The sequence below is a fragment of the Humulus lupulus genome, chromosome 5, assembly GCF_963169125.1.
Source record: "Humulus lupulus chromosome 5, drHumLupu1.1, whole genome shotgun sequence".
Taxonomy (NCBI): Eukaryota; Viridiplantae; Streptophyta; class Magnoliopsida; order Rosales; family Cannabaceae; genus Humulus; species Humulus lupulus.
The window spans coordinates 130,717,037-130,743,190 of record NC_084797.1 but is presented as its reverse complement, the minus strand read 5'-3'; the positions used below and the strand labels follow the sequence as shown (position 1 = coordinate 130,743,190).

General features: G+C 40.3%; 1 protein-coding gene across 1 annotated transcript; it reads right to left on the bottom strand.

The window, feature by feature from the left end:
• Positions 1 to 4,979: 4,979 nt before the first annotated feature.
• LOC133777657 (DEAD-box ATP-dependent RNA helicase 7) lies at positions 4,980 to 9,925 on the bottom strand. Its single transcript, XM_062217350.1, has 14 exons — positions 9,369 to 9,925; positions 8,835 to 8,969; positions 8,596 to 8,736; positions 8,362 to 8,473; positions 8,077 to 8,147; positions 7,757 to 7,911; positions 7,541 to 7,652; positions 7,247 to 7,348; positions 7,101 to 7,161; positions 6,845 to 7,013; positions 6,669 to 6,765; positions 6,388 to 6,482; positions 5,691 to 5,824; positions 4,980 to 5,555 (listed from the first exon to the last, which is right to left on the bottom strand). The coding sequence occupies exons 1-14, from the start codon at positions 9,855 to 9,857 to the stop codon at positions 5,353 to 5,355; spliced, it is 2,076 nt and encodes a 691-aa protein (XP_062073334.1). The 5' UTR covers positions 9,858 to 9,925; the 3' UTR covers positions 4,980 to 5,352.
• Positions 9,926 to 26,154: the final 16,229 nt, after the last annotated feature.

Sequence of the window (26,154 nt, the reverse complement as noted above, 5' to 3'; positions counted from 1 at the left end):
AGTGCAACCAAATTTTCGACAAATTTTGTGATAATTACACTATAGTAAAGTTCAAGTTGAAAAACACTTTACTTTGTGCACTAATGCAATGACTCCTATAAGAGAGAGTTCTTATTTAATCAAGTGGGGGATATGTTATATTTTAAAAATAATGACTGATTAAATAAGTGTTACAATAAGATAACTATTTAATCTAGTGGGGGAATGTTATATTATTTTATAATATAATGTAATATTATATTATATTATAATATGATGTTTTAGATTAAATAAATGTGACAAAAAGTGTCACATATTGTAACATATAATAGAGAGTTACAATATTTAGATATATGATAAATATCCAAATATGTAACATATTTGGTGTTACAAATTCAGCTACAAATTTGTAACTTCCAAATTTTACTCTTTATTGTGTAAATTTGTTGTTACACAATATTGAGATGAATTTCATAAAATTCATATGTGAAATGGATTTTAGAGATATGATTTTAACCCCAATAATGTGTTTTGGGGGTTACAAAATCATTTGGGAGGGTTTGAAACCGTTTGGAAAAACAGCACAAAATTTTGTGCTGAAAATGGTTAGTGGCCGCGACCACTGAATGTTAGTGGCCGTGGCCTGTGGGACAGAGAGCAGTGGCCGCGGTCACAGGCCAAAAACTGACCATTTTTTCAGTTTCTTCAATCTTTGTTGAACGGATCAAAAAACCCAAATAACTCCCAAATCTCATTTTTAATTCCATAAAAATTCAATTAATCATTGGTAACAGCCATGGGGGTTGGTGGAATTTGAAATTCAAAGGGTGTCTCTAAACTCTATAAATAGGAGCCTATTGCTCACTTGAAAGACACAATTTTTCTATCCATTAGAGCACTTGGCTAGAAACACCTTGAGGCTTGATAATTCCATAAAGCATTTCCTATAATCTGTGAGAGATCCCTCAGTGCTTGAGTTAGGGGGAAATATGCTTTTGGACAAAGGTTTCAAACCTTGTTCAAGTTGGTGATCCCCAACACTCTTCACTTTGGTAGTGTGAGTGAGAGTTTTTTATCTTTGTTTCTTGCTCCTTTCTTTTATTCTATTGCTTTTCATCTTTATATTCTTTTTCTATATTTACTTGTATTTCCTGTTTAAGAGTTGTAATCTTTTCTTTTCTTTTGTTTCAAACACTTTACTTTATTTGTAATCTTTTGCTTAGAGTTGTATTTTACTATTCTCTTCTTCTTCTTTTGTTCATTTGTATTTTCAGTTATAGAGTTGTAACACTTTATTTAATCAATCCTTGGCTATTGTAATAATTTTGCATAGAGTTGTAATTTTCTTACCATTACCATTGAGACAAATACATATTTTCTTAACACTCTTTACCCCATTCTTTCGCAAACTATTCCAGAGGGATGAGTGGCGCCTTACCCCAGCTGTAAGAGCCATCATCTTACCTTCATCTCCAACCGTCTTGGCCCCAACAGCTGCTCGCATGAATCGCTGAACATACCCCTTAAGGGTCTCTCCTTCTTTCTGGCGTATCTCGACCAACTGATTGGCCTCGGTTGGATGTACCCGACCAGCATAGAATTTCCCGTAAAACTCCTTTACAAACATTTCCCAAGAGACTATACTGTCCGGAGGGAACTTGAAAACCACTCTTGGGCAGTCCCGGATAGAGTGGTAGGAAAAATTCTGCACCAAGGATCGTTTGACACCTTTTGGATGTCCATCTGTATCTCGAATTTGTCATGTGAGATACAAGATCTTCTAATCCAGTGAAGTTGGGCAAGGCTGGCATTTTGAATTTTCTCGGAATCTCAGCCATCGCGATTCTTTGCACAAACGGTGTGCCCTTTCTCCGATCAAACTCAATATGGGAAGTCCAGTTCCCAACTAATTGCTGGACGACCTAATTTAAAGCATCGAGCTGGGCCTGCACGGCATTTGGTACTGTTGGAGCAACTGGCGTTGGGGGGAAATACTCGTCGTGTCTTTCCCTTCTATCATTGAGGGCGTCCCTCAGATCTTCCTCTCTATGTCTTTGCTCGCTCGCGCCTGGTCAATCAAAGACATTTGGCTGTTTAGGTTGCCCCCCAGCATTTTGGCTCATTGGCCGGTTCTCCCTTGGTGGAGGGTTCTGCTCTTCGCCCTTCTCTTCTTGCCGCCTTCCAGCATTCCTCCTGCCAGAATCTACCTCGTTATAATCATGGCCATCTCTAAATTTTGACCGATGACGGTGTGATCTGCTGTTCACACTATTTCCCTCTCTCCCTGCTAGAATGTCCCGATAGGTGGGTGGAGGCCTGCGTTGGTCAGTAGGTCCCCGGGCATTATTATGTCGTGGGGGACCCCTGACCGCAGAGCCTAATTCCACCTTCCTTCTACTCGCAGAAGGACGTTGTCCTCTGCTCGGAGGGTTCTGCTCCTCAGCCGTCTGGCATCTAGGGCTTCTAGGACGCTGCCCGACCCTATTCTGCCTTTGCTGCTGAGGATTTTTATGACCAGCACGAGAGGGTGGCTACTGCCCAGGATCCTGGAAAGGCCTCTCCTGTTGAGCAGCAGGGGTTGTTTTGGGATCTGAGGGTTTGCCGGTTGAGGCGGAGTGTGGTGATGTTGTGGATGATCTGATTGTGGACCTTGTTGTGGGTGCGTACTAGGTGGCTGATCCGGTTGGGAGGCAGGTGCAGGCTGCCTCGGGCCAACTGAATGGCTGCCTCTAGGGCGGCGGTGGCATACCTTTGCCAGCAGTCCATGTCAGCCTACCGCTCATTCAACTCTTGGTGTTGCCTATCAATCTCCCTCTGCTGCAGCACCATTGTTTCAGCCACAATTTTTTATTAGCCCTCAGATTGGCTAATTCCTCCTGCAATACAATCAGAGTCGTCCTCAAAGTTTCAGAATCAATTTCCTCCTATTCCAATTCTACTTCCAGCTCATCCTCAGCCACATTTTGTGGAGGAGGTTGGGTTGGCGCATTCCCTGATGTTTGCTCCATTTTCCTAGTTGTTTTTGCCATTTGATCTTCTTGGAAGTCTTGGGTTCAGCTCTCAATGAAAGCACCAAAATGTTGAGCCTGGATATGGTCAACGACACAGAGTCAAGTAAAACGACAGAAATGAGATGAAATCAAGCCAAAAAGATAAATGACACAAATATTTATAGTGGTTCGGCCCTGGAGATGGTAATGACCTACATCCACTTAGTATTCTTATTAATGTAGAACTCCAAAACTTGAGATCAATGAACTAGGGTTCACGAGTTTCACAAGTTTGGAGATGAATATAAATTTGGCAGATAAAAACACTATAATTCTCTCTCTCCAGAAAAAAAAAAAAAGGTCCCCTCTCTTGAGCCCCTTTGAGTCTTATTTATAGGCTTAAGGAGTTCCTTAGGGGTCGGTGGGCCTTGATTACATTTAATACAAACGTATCTCAAATAATAATGGAAATTATAATTATTACATAAATGCAAGATTACAAATCTATAAAAGATATATGAAATACTGCGACAAGCCTGGTCGCCTATGAAATATGCCTTCTGCTGAGTGAATCCTCTTCTGGTTGATGGTCGAACAGAACGTACCCACTTGAATAGTCACGTGCACCCCACGTGCATATTTATTTTGCCACGTCATCAGGTGAATCTTTTTTAGGTAAACAGGGTATTTTAGAGCAATTTTAGAGTATCACATCATATTCTTGAAGCTCTCATTTATATAATATATAGATTATTATAATCTATAAAATTAGATTAAAGGATAAAATAGATATAGTGTTTTATAACAATTTTAGAATGTCACATCATCTCCTTGAAACTCTTCCTTATATAATATATGAGTAATGCTAGATACACACTCTAATTGTACACACTTTTTACACACTATGATGCATATTCAATTTTAGCTATATATATTCTTAAGTGGGGACCTCATCACTTTTGATTATGTGGTTGAGATTAAATACATATCATTGTGTGTAAAAATTGTGTGCAATTTAAGTGTGTTCCAATCATTACTCATAATATATTGATATAGATTAATATAATAGAGTGTCTATTTTTTCCCAAACAAACTCTATATCACCACACCATATAATTTTTTATATACCGCTTAAAAGATTATGAATGTGACTTTTAAAAAAAATGATGATAATATATATACATTTTTGTTACAATATATTTATTATTTTTTTTCAATATATAATATATAAAAATATATACTACAAAATTAAATATAGAAATATAAATAATATGTTAAGTATTAATATAAATTTGATAAACTCAAAAAAAAACTATTGTGTATTTTATTCAAAAAATATCTCATTATCTTATATAAATATCTAAAATAAATAATGTTTAATGTGTATGTGGTTATTAGTGTATTATGTAGTATATATTTGTAGTTTTTTTATTATTTTATTTTTTTGTTAATTTATTAGGTATTTAATTAAAAAAATATCTTATTTAAATATCTAAATAAATAACATTTAAATAATTATTAATAAAAATGAATAAAAAATTAAATTAAAGAATAAAATAAATAAAATATTAAAATAATTTTAGAGTGTCATATCATTTCTTTAAAGCTATAATTAAGAGGGCTAGCAACAACCTTCTATCTTCCAAAAATATGCCAATAATTTTTTTTTCAAATTTTTTATGTAGTGTTAGTTGTAATTACGACATCTTCTTTATAAATTTTAAATAATTTACAATGTCCAAAATATGTTTGTGTTTTTTCAAACACACATGGCAAAGTCGAAATATCAAGAAATATAATGAATTCTTTTTTTTGGCACTACAAACTTTTCAAAAATATTTAAGAAAAATATCGCAATTACAACAAAATAATTTAATCGAAGTAAAAAAAACAATAATCATATTCCCAATATTTAGTATCTAGTTTATTATCGCAATTAATATTAACAAATATCCAATTCATTATTTTTGGTCAGTTTGATGCAAAACGAAATTCACTGAAAATTTGAAATTAAGAGAACGCACAGCTTAACTATATAAAAACACGAAAATGCTCCTTTTTTTTTTCTTTTCAGGATTACACAAGAATCAATATTATAGTGTGAATTCAGATTTTCAGTGATAGTTGATAGATTGTGGGGACAACACCAGCAAAAATCCCCATCAAAATTCATAAATTGACAAACTTGAATTAAAAAAAAATTAAAAAAGCATAAAAAATGAAAAATGAAAAATAATAAATATAAAGAGAACCAAAAAAATAAATCGGATCTTGCCAAGGGATTCTGTTGACAAGGCCCCTGTATCTTCATTATCACTTCTGCCTCCCGCTAAAACTAGCATTTCATGCCCCTCATAACTGTGCTCTTGTCCTCACAAGCCCTTCACCACCTTTTGCTGCCTCGGCCACGGCCTGAAAATCTATCATTTCTTCGATCGGAGAAACCACCGTTCCTACCACCTCTTCCAAAGGAGAATCTGCCACCACCACCACCACCACCACCAAATCTTCCTCTTGACTCCTTTTCTTGCAAAGGTGGCAATGCTTTCACCACTTCTAACCTCACATTAGCAGCATTTTCTTGACCTGAAAATTAATACCAGCAAGAAATGCCACAAAATTATATATTGTACTGATCCAACCACAAATAATAAATAGAGTATAATTATCAGCTGGTAAATCAAAATACAACAAACTGAAAAAGTTCAAGAGAAAATGTACCAGCAAGAAACAAATCTAAATCTTCAGCTGCCACATCAAACACTGCACCCAAACCATCCGCGGTGAGCGTCAAACCCTTGATGGCCTCAACCTTCTCCTCAGGCAAAAATCTTCTCAAGACCCCATAAGCAAAACTGGTTCAAGATTACGGAAAAGCATGATCAAACAAGTTTCTGTTCCATAAATGGGGAAAAAAACTTTATGTATGTACTGTAAATGGACTAAATATATAATAAAAAGCCAAGCTTGATAATGAGTTAGGTTACCCAATTAATATAAACGTCATAGATATAAGAAAATGGTAAATTTGATCTCATGGCTCGTTCATTAACAACAAATGAATCAGCAAGGGAGCAAGCAAACAGAGCCCAAAAATGAGAAGGCATTCAATTAGATTGATGCCATTCTCGAAAATAATGGCAATAAAACAGAAGTGGCCAAATAGTTGCACAAACACAGAAACAAGTCTTTTCACAATCATGGCGCCAAAGTAGAGGGGTACACGAGCCCCTGAACAAGTTTCATCTAATCACCAAACTTGATTTTGGTTCACAATCCAAATAATTTTGAATAAAATATTCAGAACTCTTGGCAGAAAAGGTTTGGCTACCAAACATATATATTTATATAAACCGTATAAATTAAATTAATTGTGAATAGAAAAGGGAGAACATGTTAGAAAATAAAAAACACTCACGATGGCGTGTAGATGGGTTTCCCAGCCTCCAGAAGTACCGTTACACAGTTCTCCATAGATGTCAGAAGTGATCTACTCTTTATCTCAGAATAACCCTGCAAATACAAGGGACCTTATCAAGACCGAATGATTCAAGAGTTTATATACAAATATTGTGATAGAAATATGGGACCTCTTCATGACAAGGATTAACAAGTTCAAATGGAAAACTAGTGATACTCACAAGAAAAGTAAAGTTTTTTTTTTTAAAAAAAAAATGAAGATGAGGTAGATTGACTCACAGCAGCTTTTGCAAGTGCTTTGGCCAGAAGTTCAACAGCAGATAGACCAGAAGTGTTTAATAGATCCTCAGCAGCAGCCTTAAAAGCAGGGATTACACTGCAAGTATACATAAATTAATTAGTATATGGACCAATATCAGGAAGGTCCCTGCATTATTCACATAATCCAGGCTTACCTATCCGAGATTTGATTTATTATTTCTGCTGCTTCAACACCTGCAGCTTTGGCAACATCTGCTGGCTGAGGAGCAGATATATGTTCAAACTTAACACCAGATTCTCTTTCAATTTTAGAAAAAGTTGACCTCCTTGGATCATAAAGCATTACAGCTACACCAGAATTTCCTGACAATTTAACACAGCTCTACATGTCATAACACTACAGCTGATAAATAAATGAAAAAAAATTGGTTTCAAGTTAAAAGAATTTACCTGCTCTTCCTGTGCGTCCAGATCGATGGATATAAGCTTCAACATCACGTGGAGGCTCACACTGTTGAATGAAAACTAAAAGTAAGAAACTGAAATATACACGTACAGGCTTCATGACCACAAAAAACACAGTAGTGCATTCAAACCTGAATGATCAATTGAACATCATTAATATCCAATCCCCTAGCAGCAACATTTGTGGCCACCAATGTCATGAACTTGCCTGACCTGAAACCAGATAGTGTGATCTGCAAGCATCAAAGTTAAAAATAAGAGGAAGTAAGGGGTACAAATAAAGAAATGTGAAAGACTTTAACATGAAAAATAGAAAATTAGGAAATTGTTTCAGCTATCCCAAACAGTATACTATATATGCCATTAAGACAGATTTTGCATACTGGTAGTTTCTTAACAAAACCAAACTTCTAATTTAAACTAACCTCACGCTGAGCTTGTTGTATGTCTCCATGCAAGGCTCGTGCACCGGGTAGCAACCCAGCAAGCTCAGAAGCAGAATCTTTTGTCTCAGTAAATATAATTGTGCGTCCCGCACTGAATCAGAACAACAGGTGGGAAATAATTAAAATAATAATAACCAAAATATAGCTAAACCATAAATCACAATAAAATGGACACTTAATATAAAAATAACTAACCTGCTATAACACCGAATGATATCTGGAATAAGTTGGGATCTGGCATTACTTGAACACGGGATAACAATATGTCTTACATTTGTGCTAGCCTTCATCTTTTCGTTACCAACAAGATCTGCAGTTTTCTTACTTGGTTTAAGAAACCTAGAAGCAATCTGAAAATGCAAATTTAAGAAATCAATCATTCATTTAATTTGATGGCGCAAAAGACAAAATCTGGTGTTTCTTAAAAATGTTGTATTTTATGAAAATAATTTGCAGGTCCAAAAGGTGAATTTCAAAAGACCATGACTGAATAAAATCTTAGTTAAGAGACTTACTTCTTTCACCCAAGTAGGCAATGTTGCGCTGAAAAGTAGGGTTTGAACTTGAGTTAAATCCTTAACCTGGCCTATAGAACACCAAAAGAAAAAGAAAAAAAATTAACAGTAGAAAATTTATATGAAACGAGTTATATAAATAGAAGATGAATAATTATCATCTGTATTACAGCCTAGTCAGCAAGAAGATGTGTCTTTCTAGATCATCTGCAATTGATCTAAACAATTTGTTTGATCAATCACTCAAAAGAGTCAATTTTTGGCACCTAAGAAACAGCAAGGTACCTAGAATAAGTTCAACATCTTCAACAAATCCCATCCTCAACATTTCATCAGCTTCATCTAGAACCCGAAATTTCAATGAGGTCAAATCAAGATTTTTTCTCTCCAAGTGATCCTGCACCACAATTAGGATAATTGTCATCTTACTTTTCCAAAGTCCCAGAGTTTCATCAGATGACAGAAAAGACACATTATCACACCTCATATTTCCTCAGGCTCAGGGAGAAAAAGGTGTACCTTTACACGGCCAGGTGTTCCAATAACTATATCAACTCCTCTTCTAAGTTTAAGTTCCTGAGAATGGTACGGCGATCCCCCGTATAAACAGCATGCTGTCAACCCCACAGCACCACCATAAACTTCAAAGTCAGCATATACCTAAATCAAGCAGAAACAACACGTGGTGGTTAAGATTGCACTAAGATAAAAATAGAAAATGAATATTTCAAGAACAGGTTCCATGGGCTGTACTCTACCTGACTAGCCAACTCTCTAGTGGGCAAAAGAACAAGAACACTAGGTGCTTTCCCATATCCAGTCTTGCGTGATGATTTAGCAATCCCATTTGTTAGAGACTCTAAGATGGGCAACACAAATGCCAAAGTCTTACCCTGCATATAACAAAGCCAGAGATATTAACATCTCAGAATCCAAATAAACTTCATTTGGGTCCACTGCTTAACAGCAATATTTTACAATCAGTTCAAGCAATAGTGAAAAGAGTCGGTTTAAAAAATTTCTGGGCCCTGGTTATTGCTTGTAAGAAACGACGACAGCATTAGAAATAAAACAAAAATCATTTTTTCATTGTTTGTAAAGAGAGACTAACTACGTATATGGTATTGCAAACAAGTTTATCACACAACCATAACGTTTGACTGAACTTTAAAATTTGTCTATTCCTGCTGCACATAAATTATACGAAGATATTCAACCAAGACTTCGAAAGAAATCATTTCAAGCGTGTCCATTGTTCTTCTCGAGAAAAAATAAACGCAAGACTTAATTACCTGTCCAGTGCGAGCGCGGCCAACCAAGTCACACCCATCCAAGACAATATCGAAAGTCATAGCCTGAATGGGAAACAGTGCCTCAATACCCTTCTCCTTCAACTTAGCCTTCAAAGGCTCCGATATCCTATACTTCGAGATCGCATTAGGATGCTCCTCAACGATTGCTTCGCCATCCTCCTCACCCATCTCTTCTTCCACCTTGGCCTTCTTCTTCTTCTTCTTTGCACTTTCAACCTCTCCGTTCTTCACCTTCGAATTCGCCGGCTCGAAGAGTTCAGAGCTTGTCTCACTTTTCTCCTCCTCGTCCTCAACATCAGAAGCTTTTCGCTTCTTGCTCTCCTTCTTCTTAGATTCTTTCTTAGTCTTTCCGGCGGACAAAGCGTCCGACGCTAGAGTTTCCATTAGGGTTTGGCTCTTCGCCTTCTTCTCCTTCTTGTCCTTAGGGCTGGTAGAGACCATGGCGTCAACGATACTTATGGAAGGCATGTATGAAGCTATAGAGTTTCTCTGCTGTAGAAATTTGTAGCAGTCGAACTCTGCTGCAGGAGAAACGAAAGAGGAGTTAAAGAAGTTAGGGTTTTAACAATTTATAGTTTAAGCGATGGAGATCTTTAGCCGTTGGATCTATAAGCCCTTCCAAAACCTTAGTATCACCCGTTGGATTGGAATTTTATTTTAATTGATGACAAAAAGTAGTCAAATTTTGCACTGTTGGTATTAATTAAATAATAAAATATCTAATTTTACACTTTTTACCGTTAAATATCTAATTTTCAAAATACTCAATATTCAATGATTTGGGTTCAAGGACGCAGCTTTTTACGTTATGTTTTCCCAACGGACTACTAATGACATGACAAGATTAATCTACACATGAGATGTACGTAGCAGTTTTAAATGAGTGTATCCTGCTCGGCTATCGATCAGGAAATTATTAGCTTATCAAGCATCATAATTATGAGCAACCAGATTGGTAGCATATATTCATGTATTTTCTTTAGATTTGGAATCTTTTAATTACGTGGTAATTGTAATTTATGTTATTATTAGATAGATCTTCATCAAATGTAATTAAGGCTCATTGGTACATGTAGAACTCCTTGAGCCTATAAATAAGAATCAAATGGTTCAAGAGAGGGGACTTTTGACTTTCGAAATTTGGCTTGAGAACGCTTGAGCTGAGAGATTCTAAGAGAGAAAAAGAGTGTTGTTATCCATCACAATTGTATTAATATGAGATTTAGTGAGACTCGTGAACCCTAGTTGATCACTATTCTTGGAATACTACATCAATAAGAACACTAAGTAGATGTAGGTTATTACCATTCTATTGGGGCCGAACCACTATAAATTGTTTGTGTCGTTTATCTTTTCGTTTAGATTTCTTCTCATTTTCATCTTATTTTATATCGTTTATCTGACTCCATGTCATTGACCAATTCGAGGGTCAACATTTTGGTGCTTTCATTGAGAAACGAACTCAAAATTTCTAATAAGATCAAATGGCGAAAATATCCAGAAAGATGGGACAAACTTCTGGTGCCGCATCAACCCAGCCTCCTCCACAAAATGTGGCTGAAGATGAACCACATTTGGATTTCGAAGAGGATGAAATGGATTCTAAGATCTTGAGGACAACACTAATTGTGTTGCAGGAGAAGTTAGCCAATCTAAGGGCTAATCAGGAGAATGTGGCTGAGACGATGGCGTTGCAACAGAGGGAAATTGACCGTCAATGTTAAGAGTTGAATGAGCGGCAGGCTGATATGGACCATCGACAGACAGATGCCACTGCCGCCCTGGAAGCAGCCATTCAGTTGGCCCGGGGACAACCTGCGCCAACTTCTCAACCGGATCAGCCATCAAGTGTACCACCACAACAAGGCCCAAACCCAAGTCAGCCACCTCAACTGACAAGCCCTCAGAGGCCAAAGCAACCTCCTGCTGCTCAACATGATATTTCATTTCAAGATCCTAAGCAGCAGCCACCTTCTCGTGCTGGTTGAGATAATCCCCAGCGTCAAAGGCAGAATAGGGTCGGGTGTCACGAGCTGCCAACTAGACTCCTCGAATTGACGGAACATGTGGCACTTGTTAGCACTCTCAGCTAGCAAGTCAGCCTAAAATTCACACCTGCGGAAAACAAACTCAACAGTTAGCCACGATACAAGTCTCGCATATGTAAGGGCAATGACAAAGCATGAGCAAGCACAAAGCAAGCCATCCAAAGGCAACATCCCACACAACAACTAGAGCATACAACACTGGCAAGTGGCACGCGATGGCCCAACAAAGGTAACAAATAAGCAACACATAGACCATAAGAAGCATACACAAAGGGACATGGATAAACATCGTTTTATTCATATAAGGCCTTGATAGGGCAAGGGAGTACACAGCTTATGCCCCTATCTGCCGATGGCCATGGTGCTTCCCTAGTCACCAGGTCACCTCCCCCTCTAAGGAGCATTCTAAGAAAATAAAGTCTTCCCAGGAACATATATGATTTTCTCTTGGGAGATATATGCATAATTACAAAAATGCCATCCCTTACCCTTGAGGTTACTTGGTGCAAGACTTGACTAATGATCAAGCACCAAAACCTGCTCATACATGCAAAATGGCCCCCCCTAGAGGTGTGTCATGTCATAGCACGCCACACTTTCCCCCACTTAAATCTTCGGCGTCCTCGACGAACCTGCTCCTTGCTGATCTTCAATTTTCTGCGTAAGCTTGTGTAAGTCCTCTGCCCTTTCCCAGCAAATTTCTTCATCTCTAAGCCTTTTCCACTTCACCAAAAACTCTTTCTTCTTCTTTCTGTCCACGACCATGGTTCTCTCTGCTAGGATTTCTTCAGGTTGTCTGCTGCTTCATGGCTTGACGCTGACTCCTTCTCTGGTAGATTGGTTATGAGCTAGATCTTCTGGATCTTCATGATACGATTTGAGGTTGCTGACGTGCAAGACCGGGTGTATCTTCATCCATTCTGGTAAGCTGACTTTGTAGGAGGTCAGGCCCACTTTCGAGATGACTAGAACAAGACCCTCGTATTTGCAGACGAGTCCCATGTCCTTATTCCCTCAGAATCTCAGTTGTTCGAGCCTCAGCTTGATAATCACTAAGTCGCCTGCTTTGAATTCCAGCGGTCGTCTTTTCTGATCTGCCCACTTCTTCATCCTCTTTGAAGCCTTCTCCAGATAGGCTCAAGCAATCTTGATTGTTTTCTTCCAGTCTTTCATGAAATTAAAGGCTCTTAGATTTCTTCCTCGATACTCATCCACTATGTGGGGTAACAGTGGTTGCTGGCCGTTGACAACTTCAAAAGCGCTCTTGTTTGACGAAGAACTCTTTTGAGAGTTGAAGCAAAATTGAGCTACGTCTAGTAGTTGCGGCCAATTCTTTTGGTTGGCATTGAAAAAATGCCGCAAGTACTCTTCTAGCATCCCATTGAATCTTTCAGTATGTCCGTTTGTTTGAGGATGGTAGCTCGAGGAAATGTTTAGTTGTGACCCCAAGAGGTTGAATAACTCGGACTAAAAGGTCCCTGTGAATCTTCTTTCTCGGTCACTGACTATATTTTGGGGTACTCCCCAATACTTGACAACATATTTAAAGAAAAGTCTTGCTGTCTCCTCTGCCGAGCAATACTTTGACACTGGTATGAATGTTGCGTACTTTGAAAATCTGTCCACGATCACTAAGATCGCACTCAAGTCTCCTGTCTTCGGTAGACTAGTAATGAAGTCAAGCGACACACTCTCTCATGGTTGGCTTGGGACTAACAAAGGCTTTAACAACCCTAGCATCTTGTGTCTCTCCACTTTGTCTTGCTGGCAGGTGAGACAGGTCTTGGTGTTGTAACGACCCAAATTTGCTAATAGGGCTTAGGGCCTTGATTAGCGTGCCTAGAAGGCAATAAATGAATTAACATGTTAATACGTGAATTTATGTGAATATATGATAAAGATGCATGTTTAGTTGAGTTAAATGTGCATGTGGGCCCCGTTTGGATATTAGGGGTACGTTTGTGATTCTAGCCCGTCGAGGGCGTAAATGTGATAAATATGATATGCATGTGTTATATTTCTATGTAGCATGATCCGAGACAGACCTGGGGAACGGTTAGCCAGAAAGTCACAACGGGGTTGAGAATCCGACTTAGAGCGAGTCGAGGGGTACTTTGGGTACTAGATGTATTACGGGGTTATCGGGTTATGGAAATAAATATTCGGAGATATATTTGAGATTAGAGTGTGTAGGAAAGAATATTGGGGAATTAATATTTTGGACCTCGAGGATTTAGCGGGATTAGGTAAATGACTAAATTGCCCTTGGGTCAATTAAGGGTAGAGGCTAAGCTTAAGGGGCAGCTTGGTCATTTTGTAAGAATAAAGTTAGATATAGTTAAGTAAAAGAACTGCTGGAACCAAAGGGAAGAATCAGTTTTCAGCTTAATCCTCTCAAAGTCGGTTTATTACTTTGGCTTGTGGTGTATGAGCTTGGGAGATTTTCAGCATGAATCCAAGGCTTGAGGCTTGTTGAGAGAGCTTTGAAGGTGGAGGAGCAAAGAAGGCTAGGAATTATTAGCTGAGGGTTTCGGCAAGGCTCAAGTTAGAGGACTGTGCTCGGGATATCGGTGCTCAGAGAGCTTAGGACGCGGGTAAGAAAACCCCTGTTCCCATAGAGCTTGTATGCAAGGCTGAGCCCAATATGTCTAAATTGCAGGGCGTAACCCTTTGATTGAATTTGTTAGTGTTAAGTATTTGTTTATTATGCTATGAATGCTATTGTGTAAATGTTTGGCAAGAGCCGGGAACGGCGCAGGCCGAGGTCAGCAGGGGTCGGGAATGGCAAAGGGCCGGGAACGGCGTTGGGCACATTGAGTGCAAGGCCGAGTACGGCAAGGGGCTGGGAGCAGCGTTGAGCACATGGAGTGCAAGTTGCCAGGGTGAGACCCTAAAGGATACCTGGGATATCCTCACGGTGTGGACCGCAAACCCAGGGCCTGGTAAAGCACCTGGGACGGCTTGGCCATATGTGTTTAGCCTATTGATGGTCTATTTATATGCTATGTGTTGGTTTTGCATATATTGTCTGTTTGTGGGTTTTCTTGCTGGGCTTCGGCTCACAGGTGCTCTGTGGTGCAGGTAAGGGCAAGGAAAGAGTCAACCAACCATGAGTGTAGCAAGCATGAAGCGGTGTGTACATGTTTGGCCTGCTTGGCTGCCACAACCAGTAGATTTTGGGAGATGATTGTAATATAACCTAGATTTTGTCGTTTAGCTGACTTGGTTGTACTTATATGTTGTAAATATTTCTAAACAGTATTTTGGGATCCCAAGTGTTAAACTTTTATGATTTTCAATGAAATAGAGTTATTTATAAAATTTCTACTCTAATTGTGACTTAATTACACTTTTGCATTAAAAGCCTCGATTAGCGAGTGATTGCACATTTTTAAACTCACTTAATGTTGGAAAAACTCATTGCAGGATCTGTTAGAGAATATATATTATTGCTCAATGGAATTATGGAAAAACCAAATACAACTCTATGCAAAAATACAATGGACAAGATAATATTGATTAAATAAATATTACAACTCAATTGCTCAAAATACAAGTAAATAGAAAGATGTAGAAGAAGAAGATTACAAACTCAATGCTATAATAATACAAGTAAATAAGAAGAACAAAAGAATGAAAACACAAACAAACTCTCACACTCAACCAAAGTGTAGAGTAGTGGGGATCACCAACTTGAACAAGGTTCAAGACCTTTGTCCAAAAGCTTATTTCCCCTTATTCTCTAAGCACTAAGGGATCTCTCTAGGAAATTGTAACGCCCTACTACCTTAGAGCCGTTACTAAGTGAGTTTAAAACAGAAATTGTGCGTTTAATTGACTCAAAGTGGTTTCTAAAACCAAAAGTGTGATTAAACCAGAGTTTAAGGCTGTACTCTTTTAAAAATGATTAACTTCATTAAAAGCGTTAAGTATAAAACATCTGGGATCCCAAAATAAGGTTTACAAATTGCTTACAACTCAAAAATAGATTTACACCAGGTTATCTTTCAAAAGAATGGATTAATGCAGCCATTTACAAAATGCCCCCAACCAAAGCAGTCGGGCGGGCCGAACATGTACGCGCCGCTCCCACGCTCTCCATACTCATGGCCGGTTGACTGACTCCTTGCTTTTACCTGCCACACGGAGCACCCGTGAGCCGAAGCCCAGCAAGAAAACCCAAATAGCACATAACATATGCAAATAATATCGCTGGCATAATTCACTGATAAATAAGAAAATCATCAATTTAAACAAGCACGGCCATGCCGCCCCAGAGGCCTTACCAAAGCTTGGGGTCTCGGTCATTACCGTAGGATAACTCATGTATCCCTTGGGTCCCACCCTCGCTTTAGCATCCCATGTGCTGAGCGTTGCTTCCGGCCCCACTGCCGTACCCGGCCCTTGCCGCTCTCGGCCTTGCCGTTCATTCAATTACAATCACACATATCATACATTATGAAATAGCCATTCAAACATACAATAGTTTATCTAAGATTACACATTTACACACAATACAAGCTAGAGCCGTGCCCAACAATCACACAGTGGGCCCATGCCCTAACCTCGGGTGTTACGGTTTTCTTACCTTTAGATTCAGTAGCCTTGATCAACCGGACTCCTTGAGCACGATCCTACCCGAGCCCTAGCGCTTACCTAAGCAAAATCCACAAGTCAAAGTTATCACCAATCCTCAAGTCCAAAACCTAGCCTCGGGACTAATCCCGAGCCCCCGGGAAGTCCTAGATCCCCAAAACAAAGTGGCGGAATCGAGCCCCGAACCCTAGGTCAAAATCCCTTCACAAAAGCCCAAAAATCCCCTCTGTGAACAGTGCAGTGCTACAGCGCTCAAAAGGTAGCGCTGTAGCGCTACAAGCAGAACCACCCTCACCAGACAGGGGCTAGCGCTACAGTGCCCCCTGCCTAGCGCTGTAGCGCTAGCTGCAGCAGACCAAAACCGAAAATCGCATCTTGCGATTTTCTTCCCCCATTTCGACCCCAAACTTGCCCAACTCTTTCTTAAGCCCAAAAACAAACTTATACACACCACACACTCATCCTAAGCACCCCATGAACTCAATCCCAAGCTCAAGCAACCCACAATTCAAAATCTAACCCAATGAACCCAAAAACCAGAAAATCACTCAAACAACAAGGATAGGGTCTTAGAAATCATACCGTGGGTGGAATTTCGACCTTGAACTGAACCCTAGACCTCCTTGGCTTGCACCTTCACAACCTTGACCTGTTTTCCCCAAAAAACCCCATCCATTTAGCTCAAAAACACAGCTCAAAACCAGCAAAACCCTAAAACCAAAAACCTCAAGAACTTACCTCAAATCTCTGATTTGATCTTGCTAATCCCTTGCCAATCCCCAAGCCTAGCTTAGGATCCTTGATGCTCAGCTAGCCCTAGCTTCCCACTGAGCTTAACCTCAAGAAAAATCAAGGGAAATGGTTGGGGGAGCCACAAACCGAATCTTCAAAGCCAAACCCTTCAGCTTTCCCTCTCTTTTCCTTTCTCTTCTTTCTTTCTTTCTTTCAGCCTATGCTTTTCTCTACAAAACCCACTAAGTATAAAGACCTTCTTTATTTTATCTCTAACAAGCCTAATGACCAAAATGCCCTCCCTTACTAATTCTAAACCTTTATGTCCATAAAGGGGCATTTTAGTCATATTACCCAAATTCCCACTAATTCCTCAAGTGTTCCTATTAATTCCCGCTCGCTACCCAATACCGGATTAATCATCAAATATATTCCCAGATTCTCAATTAAACTCCCCAGGCTTAACCCAAGCCTGGCACAGGTTCCCGCTTTGACTTTCCGCTAACCCGCTCATTCTAAGATCGTCTCGAGTCATAGATCACAAGTAACAACATAGTCATGCCCAACATGGCCAAATTACAAATATGCTCAATCAGGTCTACATGCATACTAATTCACGTAGTCATGCATCACAATTAATCACATAATCATATAACGTGCATTAAATCATGATCATGCATAAAACTCATTAAAGACACACACAGAATTCCTTTATGCCCTCCAGGCACACTATCCCAGGCCGTAAGCCTTAATACCGAATTTGGGGTCGTTACAGAAATAGCTATCTGGAATTATCAAGCCTTTTGGTGTATTTTCCAGCCAAGTGCTTTGTGGATGGAAAATGGTGTGTCATACAAGTGAGCATTAGGCTCCTATTTATAGAGTTTGAGATACCCTTTTGAATTTCAAATTCCACCAACCCCCATGGCTGTTACCAATGTTTAATTGGATGTTTATGGAATTAAAATGGAGATTTGGGAGTTATTTGGGATGTTAGAACCGTTCAATTTGGAAAAAATTGAAAATTCACATAGGCTGTTAGCCTCACTGGCTGCGGCCACGACTTTTCAGTGGCCGCGGCCGCTAGCTTCTGTCCCCCAAGCCGCGGCCACTGAAAGTCAGTGGCCGCGGCCACAGGCCATTTTCAGCACAAAAGAGTCATTTTTCCAAAACGTCCCAAATCCTTTCCCACATGATTTTGTAACCTCCAAACACCTATTGGGAGTTAAAAACATGTCTCCAACAGTCATATATCATGATGACTTTATGAAATCCAATCTCAAATATGTAACATATAATATACACATTATTGGGTAATATTTGGGAGTTACAAATTTGTAACTGATTTTGTAACTCCAAAATATGTCACATTTGGGCACACACATTAGTCCAATTTTGTGACTCTCAATAATATGTTACAAGGTGTGACAAATCACATTTGTGTGACAAATCACATTTTGTCACATTATTTAATCTAATATTATATTATATGAAATAATATAACATTCCCCCACTAGATTAAATAATCACTTTTTGTAACACTTATTTAATCAATCAAACATTATATTAAAATATAATAGGATCTTTATTTATTTTCATGCAATTTACATATTATCAAACAAACTTGCAAATTCCTAGAACATGCTCCTATGAAATTGATACAAATACAAAGTAAAGTAAAAACTTACATTACGCAGCGGAACTGGAACAACTCCATCATTCAATCTCTCTAACCCTTGATTCCTTTCTGTAGCAGAGTATTATCAAGAGATTGAACAAGATCAGCAACACAGTCTTCCTCACCAAGCCTTTGATCAACCTAGAACTAGTGTGGACTGGTTCTCAACACATGAGATAGAGATCTAGAAAAGAAGAAGAGATTGTGGCTAAGAAAGGATTAGAGTGTCTAGGTTTTCACTTACCCAAATCAACTGAGACTGACTTGCTTATGAAAACCCTAGATATCATATTCCTTATATAGGCAACTTAATGAGATTTATTTAAATTTAAATTAATAAACAAAAATAAAAGCCTTGGGCTGCCATAAATGGACTTGGGCCCAATCTCTTTATTTTGAATTTAAATCCCAACTGGGCCTAAATTCAAAACTTTTTATTATTATTTTTAATTAATTAATTAAATCCTTATTCAAATCAACTAATTATAATTTGAAACTTGATTTAATATTATTTATTTATATTGATACCAATTTATCAATATTAATAAATTTACCCAAAGATTCTCTTTTGTTCTCTAAATCTCATATCTCTGTAAATTTTCCAAAATTGACCTAGTCAACTTTAAAAATCCTAATTGATAATTAAATCAATTAATTGAGACATTCTAGATGATTTACTCAAAGGTGATGCGGGGACCATGGATCCATGAAATCAAGCTCCAACAAGTTACCGTGAATTTATTTACGAATAATTTCACTACCTTATTAATTCCTCGTGACTCCACTATAGACTCGGAATTGAACTCTTGAATTCATAGAACGTATTTTCAAAACCATAAATACGTTATCCATTGTTATAACCATTACAATCAGTCAATCCTCTATCGATGACTTACTAACGAGCTGGGTGCAAATTACCGTTTTACCCCTCATCAATATTTTATCCTTAACTCCCACTAAGTTCCTTATAAATGATATTTCCATGAACTTAATCACATAAATGAGATCTCAATCATTTAACCTTTTGAACAAAGCAATTAAGGAAATCATCTTTTCACTTCTCATACAGAAGTTATAGATTTCGTATCTATGAATAATACTCCCATTCAATTACACTAATAAATCTCCAAGATGTAAGTATGGGCTAGACCGTAGGGTAAGCTGGTAACGAACAAGTCAAAAGATTTAAATAATATAATTAGCAGAATATTATCACTCAGAATTAAGATTGACTTAATATATGGTCAACATTGTGACATTGATTAGATTTGATAACAACGATACTTATTTATCAATCAATAATCAATATCGGTCCTAGTCCGATGTAACTAAATACATCCGATCTTATCTACTTGGTTGATGCCTTGGACAAGACATCACACCCTGAATGTGTAAGTAGATCATATCGTAGATTGCCTAATCAGTGAAAATCCAATGCACTGATCTAATATTAGGACTCGTTCTTTTGAACATATAATTACAACTATAATCCACTGTGACCTAGTCACTATAATTGTAACTATCCATATGTTTGGGATTTTATAAATGTTTGTATTATTTCAATAATCATGTAATAAAATAAGCAAGCAACACGGTTTTCAAACTAAATGATTTCTACTACTTTTATTGATAATATGAAATCGTGCTACATGTCCGACATGGTTTTATAAGGGCATAAAACCCAACACTTAGTAATGGCTCTAAGGTAGTAGGGCGTTACAGGTATACTCCACTATATCATCGCGCATTTGTGGCCAATAATACCCTTGCTTCAACAGGGCATGTGTTATCTGCCACCTTGGATGACCCGCCCACAAGGTGTCGTGACACCCACTTATTAGTGTCCTCCGCTAATCTCCTGTCTTTGGAACATATAAGTGGCCACCCTTGGCCCACAAAAGATCGTCTTCCACCCAAAACTGGCGAGTCTTTCCCTCTTTTGCGAGATTCATTATGATCTTCACCACTGGGTCTTTCACCAGGTTCTCCTTAATGCGCTCTCGGATGGGAGTAGTCACCGCACTAGCCGACATATTTGCTAGCAATTTTAGAGCCGCTAAGTCAGCTTTGCGACTTAAGGCATCAGCTGCCTGGTTTAGACGGCCCGCCTTGTGTTCGAAATGAAAGTCGAATTCTGCTATGAACTCCTGCCATCTTGCTTGCTTAGGGGTAAGCTTTGGCTAGGTGAGGAAATGACTCACCGCGACATTATCTGTTTTCACCACAAACTTGGACCCCAACAAATAGTGCCTCCACACTCATAGGCAATGAATTACTGCGAGAAGATCCTTCTCCTGTGCAGTGTACCGCCTCTCTACCTCTGTAAGCTTACGAATTTCATAAGCTACGGGGTGGCCCTCTTGTACAAGTACTTCTCCCAAAGCATAATCAGACGCATATGTCTGCACTTCAAAAGTTTTACTGACATCAGGTAAGGCGAGGACAGGATCTCGCATCATGGCTTCTTTCAGACTCTCAAATGCTTCGACACATCTATCGGTCCACGTCCAAGTTACATACTTCTTCAACAACTCGGTCAAGGGTGTCGCTCTTTTTAAATAGCCATCCACAAATCTTCGATAATAGTTGGCTAAACAAAGGAAAGAGCATAGTTCCTTCAAATTGGTGGGGGCCTTCCATTCTTGAATGGCCCGCACCTTCTCTAGATCCATGCAGATCCGACCACGTTCTACAATGTGTCCTAGGAACTTGATTTTATCTTGTGCGAAAGAGCACAGAGAGTCGGTTCTCTTTTAATTTCTGAAACACTTGAGCTAAGTGTCATTGATGTTCTTCTATTATGGACCTATAAACAACAATGTCATCCAAGTAGACTACTACGAACTTATCTAGGTACTCATGGAAAACTTGGTTCATTAACGTACAGAATGTGGCTGGTGCGTTTGTCAACCCAAACGGCATGACTCGGAACTCGAATGCTCCGTATCGAGTCACACACATTGTCTTCAGCTCATCCTCTTCTGCTATCCGTACTTGATAGTAGCCCGATCTCAAATCCAGTTTTGTAAAGAATTTCGCTCCACTTAATTGGTCGAACAAGTCTGCGATCAAGGGGATGGGGTACGTATTGTGCACTGTCACCTTGTTGAGATCCCGGTAATCAATACAAAGTCTCAAGCTCTCGTCGTGCTTCTTCTGAAATAGCACGGGCGCACCAAATGGTGCCTTCGATGGTCTGATGAAACCTACCTCTAGCAATTCCTTCAACTGCTTCCTCAGTTCTTCTAGTTCAAGGGGGGCCATCCTATAGGCTGCCCTTGCGGGTGGTTTGGCTCCCGACACCAGTTCAATCTGGTGATCAATCCCTCTTCTAGGTGGCAAGGCTTTGGGGAGTTGATCTGGCATAACATCTCCATACTTATTCAAGACCATTCGAATCTCTGGTGGGATAACTTCATCCACCGTATCCTCGTATACTGTGGGTAGGGCAATATATGTGGGTTCTTGTCTTTTCACGCCTTTCTTAAATTGCAAGGCTAACAACAACTTGGTTTCTGAGGGCTGCTCCACTTTAGCAGGCACTACTGCATGTGTCTCTCCCATTATAAGTAAACTTCCCGTAACTGGGATGGGGATGGCTCCCTTCTCTGTAAGAAAGTCCATACCTAAGATCACATCTAAGTTGTCTATTCACACGATCACCAAGTCCGTTTTCCCTCCCCACGAGCCGATCTTCATGCTCACCTTCTTAGCCACACTGGTTGTGGCTAAGGCTTCAGAGTTAACCGCTTTCATGCGGCCGCAATCCTTCTCCCATATTAGTCCCAGACGTCTAGCTTCGATCTCCGAAATGAAGTTGTGCGTGGCGCCCGTGTCGATCATCACGCTTCTGGCCATTTTACCATTTAGAGTGGTATCCACATACATTAGTCCCTTTCCAAGGGTCTTCTTCACTTTCGCACCATGTTTCTTAAGAGCATTTAGCATCCGGAGGGCACCCATGTGCGTATATTCCTCATCCTCCTCTTCATTGGCTTGTTCCCCTTGGGCAAATGATGCTTGGAGGGCACTCATCTTGGATTTGTGGGGACATTTTGTCGACTTATGCGGTCCGGTACAAATCCAACATGTAAGAGGCTTCTTGAATGGGGGGTTACTACCTTTGTAAGGAGAGTTAGATTCCACACTCCTCTTCTCCCCACTCTTGCTCTGCCAAGACTTTCATGACTTTTTACCCCCAATGTTGCTTAGGTGAAGGATTAATCTTCTTCGATTAAATGTTCCATGATGAGTAATCGGTCAGTCGTTCGGCAGCAGCTTGAGCAGTGGCCAGGTCAGCCACTCGCTGTCTCTCGAGCTCTTGTTTTGCCCAAGGCTTCAAACCTTCCAAAAATGCAAAGAGCTTGTCCACTTCATACATGTCTTTGATATCAAGCATCATCCCAGAGAATTTCTTCACGTATTCTCGGATTGTCCCGGCGTTCTTCAGCTTTCTCAATTGGCATCGAGCTATGTAGGCAACATTTTCAAGGAGAAACTGCGTCTTCAATTCTCTCTTTAAATATTCCCATGTTGCTATGGTGCATTTGCCGTTCTGAATGTCATCATACTTCATCCTCCACCACACTTTGGCATCCGCAGACAAGTACATTGTTGCCATGGCAACCTTGCCATCTTCTGATTCAATTCTCACGTCTCTGAAGTAATGCTCCATATCAAAGAGGAAGTTCTCCAAGTCATTTGCGTCTCTAGCCCCGCCATAGGGCCTCGGCTCAGGCACCTTTACCCTTCCGTATTCCATGCCAATGGGTCCAGTTGTAGGCTGATTCCCGACCGCTCTCATGGTAAGGTTCAGCTTAGTGTTCATTCTAACATCTTGTCCTTCAATGCCTCAACTGACCCCTTACAATTCTTTACAAGGTCATTTAGTGTTTCTTGTAGGTCTTTCATCGCTCGTTCCACTGCCTCAATACGTTCCTCCCTTTGAGGACTATTGGATGTACTTGAAAGGCTCTCATTTCGCTCGATTGCCGTTATGCGGGCTAGTAAATTGGTCGTATCTCGCTCCAACATAGCCATGCGGTTTTGTGTGTTGTTCATCTCTGGTTCAGGCCTGACAGAGCTAAGATCTTTGACCTTCTCGTCTAGGCCATCTAGCTCTCCAACGCGCCTCTCCAACGCTTCGATCCTTTGAGTGTTGCTCACCATCATGCAGGGTCACCAAGCTTTCTCTAACCTGGCTTTGATACCAACTGTTATGAGCCACCAACTAGACTCCTCGAATTGACGAAATGCGACACTTGTTAGCACTCTCAGCTAGCAAGTCAGCCTAAAATTCACACCTGCGGCAAACAAACTCAACGGTTAGCCGTGATACAAGTCTTGCACATGTAAGGGAAATGATGAAGCATGGGCAAGCACAAAGCAAGCCATCCAAAGGCAACATCCCACACAACAACTAGAGCGTACAACACAGGCAAGTGGCACGTGATGGCCCCACAAAGGTAACAAACAAGCAACACATAGACCATAAGAAGCATACATAAAGGGACATGGATAAAGATTGTTTTATTCATATAAGGCCTTGATAGGACAAGGGAGTACACAACTTATGCCCCTATATGTTGGTGGTCATGGTGCTTCCCTAAGTCACCAGGTCACCTCCCCCTAAGGAGCATCCTAAGAAAATAAAGTCTTCCCAAGAACATATATGATTTTCTCCTAGGAGACATATGCATAATTACAAAAATTCCATCCCCTACCCTTGAGGTTACTTGGTGCAAGACTTGACTAATGATCAAGTACCAAGGCATGCTCATACATGCAAAATGTCCCCCCTGGAGGTGTGTCATATCGCAGCACGCCACACCGGGTAGCCTCCCCGAAGCCCTAGATGCCAAACTGTTGACGAACCAAATCCATCGAGCAGGGGACAGCGTCCTTTTGCTAACAGAAGGCATGCTGAGTCAGGCTCTGTGGTCAGGGGCCCCCCACGACATAATAATGCCCGGGGACCCACCGACCAACGCAGGCCTCCCCCTGACGCTCGGGTGGTATCAGCAAGATGAGGAAATAGTGCGACCAGCAGGTCGCGCCACAGCCGGTCACATTTTAGGACGGTCATGATTACAATGAAGCTGATTCTGGCAAAGGAAAATCTAGTCGAGGGCAAGGAGAGAAAGGTGGAGAAAGGAACCCCCGCCAAGAGAAAATAGACATGCAAGTCAGAACGCTAAGGGCAGCCTAGTTGACCTAGCGTCTTTGGTCGATTGGGTGCTAGTGAGCAAAGACGTAGAGATGATGACTTGAGAGACGTGCTCAACGATAGGCGAGAAAGGCATGACGAGTATGCCCCTCCAACACCGGTCGTCCCAGTGATACTAGACGCAGTACAGGCCTAGATCGATGTGCTGAATCAGGCCGTCTAGCAGTTGGTAGGGAGCCGAACATCCCACATCAAGTATGACCGGAGAAGAGGCACTCCATTCATACAAAGAATAGCGATGGCAGAAACCCCAAGCAAATTTAAGATGCCAGTATTGCCCAACTTCGATGGATACAGGGACCCAGTATCTTATGTAAATAAATTTGAGATACAGATGGACATCCAGAAAATATCGGATGATGCTCGCTACAGAATCTTTCCGGCCACCTTATCTGATACTGCTCAGGAATGGTTTTTCAAATTCCTTCCTACTAGCATAGTGTCATGGGAGATGTTCGTAAAGGAGTTCTACGGGCAATTCTACGATGGTCGAGTACATCCAACTGAAGCTAACCAACTGGCCGAGATACACCAGAAGGAGGGAGAATCCCTAAAGGAATATGTCCAGCGTTTTATGCAAGCCGCAGCTGGAGCTAAAACAGTTGGCGATGAGGGGGAAATGATGGCACTTACTGCTGGAATGCGACGCCACTCACCCATCTGGAATAGTTTAAGGAAGAATGGGGTGAAGAGTACCCAAGAATTCTTGGATCGAGTAGACCGGTACATCAAGCTCGAAGAGGCGATTGCTAACGAAGGGAAGTTGCGTGCAAGAGACAAGGGGCCAAAGGAAGATCTCGCCAAAGTCGCCAATGGGTTAGATAAACCCAATGGCAACGGCAAAAACAACGGGAAAAATGGTGGAAAAAGGGCGCACAACAAGCCATTGACGTATGAGAATAAGCGCCATAAGGGTAATAGATACAAGCTAAGATTCACCAACTACACAGCCCTAGTCGAAAGCAAAGCCGAGGTGTACCAGGCGACCAGCACCAATATCCCTTACAAGCGACCATCACCGATAAGGAAATATATCTCCAAGAGAGATACAACCAAGTTTTGTCGTTTTCACAACGACTATGGTCATGATACCAATGAGTGCATCCAGCTGAAAAATGAAATTGAGTTCCTTATCAAACAAGGACACCTGAGGAGATATGTACGAGCCACTGGAGGTTCTCAGCGAGAGGCTCAAGGAGGCAACGAGCAGGCACCTATACGCCAACGCTCGCCCCCTTTACAACCAGATCCTATGGGGGGTATATTGCTAACCATCTGTGGCGACCCACACCTAGCAGGAGATAGTGGGAAGGCAAGGGAGCGATACGCCCGAACCTTACGCCACGACCAGGACATTGAAATGCTAAATGTGGAGGAGCGAACTCCCAAAATATCTCGAACAAAAGAAGAAACTATAATCTTCTTTGAGCTTGACGCTCAGCATGTTTGGTTTCCCCATTTGGACCCTCTGGTCGTGGACGTCCA